Raw genomic sequence first — 8,236 nt, forward strand, 5'->3', positions numbered from 1 at the left:
AGTCACGGACTAGGGAGCAGGGATCCCAACCCGGTTCTTCAAAGCCTGTGCGTGGGAGCTGCAGCCTCACCAAATAAAGGCCCGGGAGACGGGCGCCGGCACCCGCCACACGGTCATTCACACACTAAAGGAGACGCCGCCCCACACCCCCGGGAAACCGCCTGAAAACCTTCCGGCTCGCAGACTGACGCGGTGGGGCGGGAAGGGAAGGGGGGAAGGCCACGCCCACATCGCAATCCGACTTGTATGTGGACCAATCCCAAGAAAGTAAAAACAGTTCAGGGGCGGGCTTATGTAAAGCACACCGAGGGTGAACAGGCAGGCAAAGAAGTAAAGAACAAAATTTAAGGCTATTTTTTAAAGTCTAGCTATTATTATGAAGTAAGAATAATGGGAAATTGAATTGTAGAGGACCTTCACATTGCAAAGTAATCTAATCATTAGGCCACCAAAATCACCACTACCGTAAAAGCTATCCCAAGGGTAAGGGCTGCCCGCAAGCCACAACTTCAGTATCGCTTCTCGGCCTTTTGGCTAAGATCAAGTGTAGTATCTGTTCTTATCAGTTTAATATCTGATACGTCCTCTATCCGAGGACAATATATTAAATGGATTTTTGGAGCTAGGAGATGGAATAGGAGCTTGCTCCGTCCACTCCACGCATCGACCTGGTATTGCAGTACTTCCAGGAACGGTGCACCACCCCTTCGGGGGAATAAATGGTTTTTCAAAATAAGAACTTGGTGTTGTTTAGACTTATATCTCTGATATTTGTACTTTGTGTGACGTTCAGATGCAAAGTTAATGACCTGTGTTTTTCATTTTTATTAATACAAAAGCACGGAAGTTTTTTCGCTTAGTGTATAAATATTTTCTTGGGTAAATTTTATGGAAGACTATTTATAGTACGAGCCCGCGAAAGCTTGATAGGGCTAAGAAATGTAAGAACAACACAGGTTGGTTGTAAGGTGAGTGTTACTCACGACTTCCCCACCCTTTTAAGTTGGTATTTTTTTGTTATATTTGATGCGTTGTCACGCGTTCTCGCCGAAGGACAGTTATTATGAAGGGGACCTTCTCAATCCGAAGTGGAAGAAGCCGCAGCTTTATATTCCTTTTTACGCACGGGCATTACTCTACGTTTAGAAAAAGTATAAGATTCATGAATTACCTGATGGCGTTTGGGGCGGGGGGCGGAGTACTTCATTTGCTTTTCCTTACGTCTTCGTTTTACCCCTGGAGACCACTGGGTCGCCTCGTCTAGCCTAAGCCCCAGGTGTGTCCCCGACCTGACAATGAGAGAAACCGTCCAACAGAGGATGTCTCACAAAATAAAGGATTTAAATGTAGGGTGTTAAAGGTAAGGGGGGATTTAGGTTTAATTTAACGTGATAGGCTCAATACAAAGTAGGGCTGCGGGGGCGGGGGGCGCAAAGAGGTGAGTATCTTTCACCTCTTGTGAAGTAGACCCAGGGCGCTTGTTTCCTTGGTAATACAACGTTAAGATAAATGTGGAATGTGATGCTCAGAACTCCCACCAGCAGCTCTGTACTGATACAATTTCAAACGGTTTCTGGTTCTCTAATTTCAGAGAACAAAAATCTCTGTGAGGAAACAGTCACTCAAAGAAGGGGCTGTTATAACATTGTAAAGAAGCAGTTTGTCCCTGGGAGAAAGTTTTAATTTTGCAGATTTCTACTCTCAGTTGGAGCTGAGTTTTACCATCACCAAACCTCAATGTGAGGAAAGAAAAACGACGCCCCTACCTCCACTTTGCAGATTTCTGTTTTAAGATTTCAATTTCCCCATCTTTCTTCCTTTTGTGTCTTTTATACATCGAGGTTGAAACCATGAGCCTCATTAGTGATTTGAATTGTTTCTGAAGTGCGCTCTTCTTTCTTGACTGGTACAGAAAACAAGATGTACATGATGCTTCGGAGCCGGGAGACGGACTAGGTCTGGCTTCAGGCGACGCGGTCCGGTTAGGATGCCTTCCACTCCAAGTGCAAAACTGTCAAGTTACTCTTCAGATCACAAGTTATCTCCAGATTTCGTCTTCGTAAAGCAAAACCAGCTGGCGAAGTTAGGGGATCTTTACTCTTCCAGCTTTTTGTTTGTTTTTGAGTGATCTCTACACCCAACCTGGGGGCTCAAACTCGAGACCCCGAGAGCAAAAGTCGCCAACTCTTCGCACGGAACCAGCCAGGTTCTTTCCTTCCGGCTCCTTAAACTCCAGGAGAGGGCGTTCCTCCCGATGGCGCTCGGCGCGCGCTGGTGACGCCAACACTGCGCCGGAAGTACGCGCCGTGGGCTGCGGCGCTCCGCTATGGCGGCTGCTGGGGCTCGCTGGAACCATGTGTGGGTGGGCACCGAGACCGGGATTCTGAAAGGTTGGTGGCTGGGCTCGGCGTCGGGAAGTGGGGGGGGGGGGGTATCCCCCGCTCGCGACTGCGGCGCGACTGACACCCGCCTCCCGCAGGGGTGAACCTTCAGCGCAAACAGGCGGCGAACTTCACGGCGGCAGGACAGCCGCGGCGCGAGGAGGCGGTGAGCGCCCTGTGCTGGGGCGCGGGCGGCGAGACTCAGGTGAGCGGCCGCTGTTCGGTCCCGAGCTGGGGGGCAAGGTGCGGCAGCCTCGCTTTGATCTCCATCCTGCTCTCCTTTGCCCGCAGATCCTGGTGGGTTGCGCCGACAGAACGGTGAGGTACTTCAGCACCGAGGAGGGCCGATTCCAGGGCCAGAAGCACTGCCCTGGCGGGGAGGGCACGTTCCGAGGTCTTGCCCAGGTCGACGGGTAAGACTGAGCACGTCGCTGAACGCTCAGGTCGCGGGGAGAGCGTGGAGGCTCCCTCAGGAAGGCCGAATAATGACGATCAACCCATAGTGACACGGGCCGGGGCTGCGTGACAGGGACCTGTGTCCTGCCTATAACAAGCATTTATTGAACACCTGCTGAGTAACAGGCATTGGGCGAAATGCAAAGGCTGCAGGTAAACCAGACACATGAAGTACCTACCTTCATGGAGTTTGCATCCGCAAGGGTTTTGCATCCTGGCTCCATAGCGTTTTGGATGACCCTGAGCAAGTCATTTAATAGTTTAGAGTGTGTTTGAAAACTGACCCTACAATCACCAGCAATATGGTGAAGTTCCCAAAGTAAAGGATAGGAAAGTGCTAGCGGTTTAGGTAACTGGCCTAGCTTTCCTTCAAAGATAGAGAAGGCTGTGACTAGGCTGTGTAGGTTTGGTGGTGTTCCGACAAGTGAGATCTAGAAGTGTCTGTGGGTGAGACATTTGTACTGGGCCATGCAGGATGGGCAGAATTTTGACAGGAGGAGAAAGGGGTAAGTGCATTCTAGAAAGAGGCTACTGCCTGGGCAGAGGCCAAGGATTGGTGTCAGGCTACACCATATTTTGGGAAAGATAAACAGCATTTAGGGGTTGAAGCCAAGGATGCATTTTAATACACGATGGACAAGATAGGTAGGGATTATATGTAAAGGGCTTTCAGAGCCAGGCTGAGAGATTTGTACTTGTGATTGGCAGGTGGTGGGGGATATTGGGTTTTGAGCAAGGAGGGGTGTGGAGAATGGATTGGAAAGAGCAGTTGGGAGGCTGTCGCCACAGCCCACGCAAACAACACAGCCTGAACCGAGGTGGAGAAGGTGGGCAGATGTGAGAAAGAACATAGGCTCGGGCTCTACACATCCTGGGAGAGACTTGCTTGGCCTTCATGGGAGGGGTGTGTACTCTGAGGGACGGATCGACATTTAGTGTCTGGAACCCTGAACTGGGAACTGGAGAGAAGAAGCTGGTGTTTGACCTTGGCCAGACCCTAAATTTAGACCAGTCCCACTTCAGTCCTTTCATAGCTACTGATCCTGACTCCTGGTGATCCGCTCAAGATTGAGAAAGACCAGCGGGGCCAGGTGCCCCCAGCTGTGGAATAGCAAAGGTACTCTGCTTTGGAGTATCACAGACTTGATTTCCAGCTCTGGTTCTGACGTTTAGTTGTGTGGGCAAATCTTGTCATTTCTCAGAGCTTCAATCTCCTCACTTCCAAAACTGGTAACCCCTCCCCCCCCATCGAGGATATTAAATAACAGACCTGAAAGGAGAAAGTCTCGTTAATGTGAATCTGGGGGTGGGTCGACTGGGGCCTGGAGAAGACTTTTACACTTTTTTTTTTTTTTTTTAAACCTAACTGTCCTCCCTCTGCCTGCAGCACCCTTATCACATGTGTGGAATCTGGGATTATCCAAGTCTGGCACAACAATGACAAGGAGGCATCCTTTGACCCAGTAAGGCTCCCCTGCCTTGCTGGTGATGGTTGGGGAAGATGGGGGCCAGGGTAGGAACCAAGTGAGGGATTTGGGGGAAGAGATTTAAAGACTCTGGAACTGCTTCTCGTCTCCCCTCTCATCTCCTGTTCTTTTCAGCTCCTGGAACTGAGTGTGGGTCCTGGGGTGTGTAGGATGCGCCAAGACCCGGCACACCCCCACATGGTTGCCACGGGTGGGAAAGAGAATGCTTTGAAGGTGTGGGACCTACAGGGGTCTGAGGAGCCTGTGTTCAGGGCCAAGAATGTAAGTGACACGGGTGGGAGGGGCTGGGGCTGAGGTCCAGGGAGGCTGAGGCCACTGACTGAGTCAGAGGCCAGATGGGCTTTAGGGGATGTTGCTGACGGGCTGAAGGAAAAGCCTATGAGCCTCCCACCACCTGTCCCCCATCTATCCACCCCCCACCAGGTACGGAATGACTGGCTTGACCTGCGGGTTCCCATCTGGGATCAGGACATACAGTTCCTCCCTGGGTCTCAGAAGCTTGTCACCTGCACAGGGTACCACCAGGTGAGGCACCATCTCACCCCTCCTGGGCTGCAGCAGCCTCCTGGAGAAACAGCCTCCCTGCACAGGCTCAGGCCTCATTGGTTGGCACAGCTGCCCTTCTCACCAGGCCCTGTCCCTGAGCTAGAGGACGCGTTTCCTCCATCCGTCCCAGTCCTGTGGCTGAGCCAGTGACCTTTTAGTGCATCCTTGGATGAGTGTTTTGGACTGTGAGCCTTCCTTTGCTTCTCACCTGGAAGGGAGGAGAGAATAGAGGGCCCCTTTCACAGTAGGAGCACAGCGTGCAGGTGGGATGAGAGGACACTGGGTGTCAAGAGAACTGGGTTCTGGTCTTGGTGCAGCCTCTGATTTGCTTTGGGACCCAGGCCTGACCCTTTCCTCTCCAGCCTTAGCTCCTCAGCTATTTTATAGGAGGGAGGAAGGGAGCAAGGGTCCAGCTGGGGATCTTTACAGCTGGCCTCACTTGAAGTCCTAAGACCCAGGCAGGATTGGGTCACTATATTTGCCCCATTTCCTTTACTCCTGCATAATGACATCTGATCTTGCTGATATGCCTCTATTCAAAACACACCCTGAGGGCTTCCTCTCTCCTCTGTTGTTCAGGCTAAATTTCTCTGAAATGCAGTACTCTCTGACAGTTGGACTGGCTTGCTTTTTCATCCCAAGGTGGGAGTCTGGAGGGATGGAATGCTCACACATGTGGACCATTCATGCTCCTAAGCAGATCTCCTCTACCCGCTCCTCCCTAACACTCAGAAAAGAGGGGGTACATTTCAGATGAGAAAGTTTCTCTAAGAGTCGGTCATAAACAAGAAAGCGGTGTGTGAAGGAGGGGGTAAAGATGTGGAGAAGCCGGGGGGGTGGGCTGCCCTTGTGATGCCTTGGTGTTTTCCAGGTCCGTGTCTATGATCCAGCCTCCCCCCAGCGCCGGCCAGTCCTGGAGGCCACCTATGGAGAGTACCCACTTACAGCCATGACCCTCACTCCTGGGGCCAAGTAAGTGTTGCGAGGACAAGGGGGGGGGCGGCTCAGAGAGGACTCCAGGAGGCCCCTGCTGACCGCACCCGCCTCTGGCCCCCTCCGTAGTTCAGTGATCGTGGGGAACACTCATGGGCAGCTGGCAGAGATTGACCTTCGGCAAGGTGAGTGGGCCAGGGAGCCTTGCAGGAGGGCAGGGCATGGGAGGAAAGGCAGGATGCCATCCGACGGGGTGCAGGGGAGTGGTTGAGCCCTCATTCAGGTGCCTGTTGCCTGGGTTCAAATCCTGGTTTCACCAGAAGCTATGGGATCTTGGACAAGTTACTTCAGCTCCTTGTGACTTCTAGCTCCTTACCATGTAAAATGGAGATACCAATGATAACTCCTGTCCCGGTGTTACGTTGAAGAATAAATATTGAAACATAAAGTGATTGAGATAGTAAACAATTGGGGCGCCTGGGTGCCTCATTTGGTTAAGCGTCCAACTCTTGATTTCGGCTCAGGTCATTATCTCAGGGTTGTGAGATCAAGCCCCAGAATGGGCTCCACACTGGACATGGAGCCTGTCTAAGATTCTCTCTCTCTCTCTCCACCCCTCCTGTACACAAGCACGCACTCTCTCTCTCTCTTTCTCTCTGTAAAAAAAAAAAAAAAAAAAGAAACATTTAATGGTTGCTGGCTGGCCAGCTCGTGCTGATGCCCCCCCCCGCCCCCCTTCTCCAGGGCGCCTCCTGGGCTGTCTGAAGGGGCTGGCAGGCAGTGTCCGAGGATTACAGTGCCACCCTTCAAAGCCCCTACTAGCCTCCTGTGGCTTGGACAGAGTCTTGAGGGTACACAGGATCCGGAATCCACGGGGCCTAGAGCATAAGGTGAGAGCTGGCTGCCTCATGTCTCCCCATCCGTGTTTCTGTTTCAGTGTGCTTGGCTCCTTAAGGCCCTGATCTTTTGCAGGTTTATCTCAAGTCTCAACTGAACTGCCTTCTCTTGTCAGGCAGGGATAACTGGGAGGTAAGCAGCTGGGTCTGGGAATGGTGGGAGCAAGGGCACAGATGTGAGCATTTCCCTGGGGAGAGAAAAAAGCAGCGGCTGGAACACAGACCTGGAACTCTCTGTCAAGTTACTAAACTTCTCCGAGGGGTGTTAATAGTTGTAATCCTGGGGCGCCTGGGTAGCTCAGTCGGTTAAGCGTCTGCCTTCAGCTCGGGTCATGATCCCAGGCTGCTGGGATCGAGCCCCACATCAGGCTCTCTGCTCAGCGGGGAGCCTGCTTCTCCCTCTCCCTCTGCCTGCTGCACCCCTACTTATGTGCGCTCTCTCTCTCTCACTGTCAAATAAATAAATAAAATCTTAAACAAACAAACAAACAATAGTTATAATCCTGACAGGGTTACTGCCAAGAGTTGATATAGGAGCATGGATGGGAATAGTGTCCGGGAGCAGGAAATAAAAGCGATTATTTCCCAGCCAGATCCTCCTTCCCTCTGCATCTGTTACTGTGCCCCTGATTCCCCCAAGTTTTCTTCCACTCACCAGGATGAGCCCCAAGAGCCCCAAGAGGCCAAAAAGGCGCTCCCAGAAGACACAGAGACAGATGAACTTTGGGCCTCCTTGGAGGCAGCTGCCAAGCGGAAGCTCCCTGATTTGGAGCCGACCCAAGGGGCTCTCCAAACCAGACGGAGAAAAAAGAAGCGGCCTGGGTCCACCAGCCCCTGAAGAGCCTGTGCTCACTTGGTAAATAAACATCTCAGCACCCACCATGACCCAGAGCCTTTTGTGATGGGAGAAAGGAAAAAGGGGTGGCTGCTCCCAGCGCTGGTGCAGTGGGATATCTGACGTCACAAAAGCCAGGCCGGGCGCCTGGCGGGCTGGCGAGGGTGGCACGGAGTTCGGGGCTGCTCGGGGCCATGGGCTGCTGCCAAGACAAGAACTTTCAGACCTCCGATGAGCCGGCCAAGGACGCCGAGTCAGAGGAAGGCGAAGGTGGGACGGCGAAGGTGGGACCCAAGACACACCGACGGGGCTCGGGGAGCGGGAGAAGGGGCTGCCCGGACCGGGACCGCAGGAGGTTGGACCGGGGAGGGTAAAGCAGAGCTCAGTGGCCTCGTCATCCCCGCAGGCTTCGATGAGGACCCGCAGGACGGCCGGAATCGCAGATCGAATGAGAGCCTTTTGATCACCGTGCTGTGGCGGCGGCTATCCCTGTTCAGCCGTCGGGGGTCAAACAAGAGGCAATCAGCCCAGAATCAAAAGCAGGGGTTACAGGAGAGCAACCGGGAGGGGATCCTGGAGGAGCCGGAGAAGGGGTGACCTTCAGGTGCCCTGCTCTCAGTCTGTCCCAGCCTCCAGAGAATAAAGTTTCTAACGTGTACCTGCCCGAGTGCAAGCGCCTCCGCTGCCGGTTCTGGGCACACC

The 8,236-nt window shown here is 52.9% G+C and overlaps 2 protein-coding genes and 1 non-coding gene across 5 annotated transcripts; all 3 read left to right on the forward strand.

Annotated features, from left to right (window-relative positions):
- Window positions 1-505: 505 nt before the first annotated feature.
- WDR74 (WD repeat domain 74) lies at window positions 506-7,578 on the forward strand. 3 transcript variants are annotated; one of them, XM_045893470.3, is made up of 12 exons: window positions 506-968; window positions 1,913-2,390; window positions 2,480-2,586; window positions 2,673-2,794; window positions 4,225-4,300; window positions 4,439-4,585; window positions 4,748-4,849; window positions 5,742-5,842; window positions 5,933-5,988; window positions 6,548-6,693; window positions 6,776-6,832; window positions 7,358-7,578. In XM_045893470.3, the coding sequence occupies exons 2-12, from the start codon at window positions 2,327-2,329 to the stop codon at window positions 7,535-7,537; spliced, it is 1,158 nt and encodes a 385-aa protein (XP_045749426.1). In that variant the 5' UTR covers window positions 506-968; window positions 1,913-2,326; the 3' UTR covers window positions 7,538-7,578. The 3 variants fall into 3 exon arrangements, with proteins under 3 accessions (XP_045749426.1, XP_064432357.1, XP_045749429.1); XM_064576287.1 differs by lacking the exons at window positions 506-968; window positions 4,225-4,300 and having other exon boundaries at window positions 2,238-2,390; XM_045893473.3 differs by lacking the exons at window positions 506-968; window positions 1,913-2,390; window positions 2,480-2,586; window positions 2,673-2,794 and adding an exon at window positions 2,801-2,990.
- On the forward strand, window positions 515-705 carry LOC123858124 (U2 spliceosomal RNA). The gene has a single exon (XR_006794080.1). It is a non-coding gene; the product is annotated as a U2 spliceosomal RNA (small nuclear RNA).
- Window positions 7,579-7,670: 92 nt separating the features above from the next.
- Window positions 7,671-8,227, forward strand: TEX54 (testis expressed 54). Its single transcript, XM_064576291.1, has 2 exons — window positions 7,671-7,804; window positions 7,941-8,227. Exons 1-2 carry the CDS (start codon window positions 7,729-7,731, stop codon window positions 8,129-8,131), a joined length of 267 nt encoding a protein of 88 aa, XP_064432361.1. The 5' UTR covers window positions 7,671-7,728; the 3' UTR covers window positions 8,132-8,227.
- The last annotated feature ends 9 nt before the right edge of the window (window positions 8,228-8,236 follow it).

This window comes from Mirounga angustirostris, unplaced genomic scaffold (assembly GCF_029215605.1).
Source record: "Mirounga angustirostris isolate CCGP_5_RB_7025 unplaced genomic scaffold, mMirAng1.0.hap1 SCAF_13, whole genome shotgun sequence".
Lineage (NCBI taxonomy): Eukaryota > Metazoa > Chordata > Mammalia > Carnivora > Phocidae > Mirounga > Mirounga angustirostris.

What these genes read in the sequence shown, in the direction of transcription:
- WDR74 (XM_045893470.3), top strand. Translation starts at nt 2,327, where the DNA reads ATGGCGGCTGCTGGGGCTCGCTGGAACCATGTGTGGGTGGGCACCGAG. An exon ending in CGAGACCGGGATTCTGAAAG is followed by an intron (nt 2,391 to 2,479) that starts GTTGGTGGCTGG and finishes CGCCTCCCGCAG; the next exon opens with GGGTGAACCTTCAGCGCAAA. An exon ending in AGAGATTGACCTTCGGCAAG is followed by an intron (nt 5,989 to 6,547) that starts GTGAGTGGGCCA and finishes CCCCTTCTCCAG; the next exon opens with GGCGCCTCCTGGGCTGTCTG.
- TEX54 (XM_064576291.1), top strand. Translation starts at nt 7,729, where the DNA reads ATGGGCTGCTGCCAAGACAAGAACTTTCAGACCTCCGATGAGCCGGCC. An exon ending in CGAGTCAGAGGAAGGCGAAG is followed by an intron (nt 7,805 to 7,940) that starts GTGGGACGGCGA and finishes TCATCCCCGCAG; the next exon opens with GCTTCGATGAGGACCCGCAG.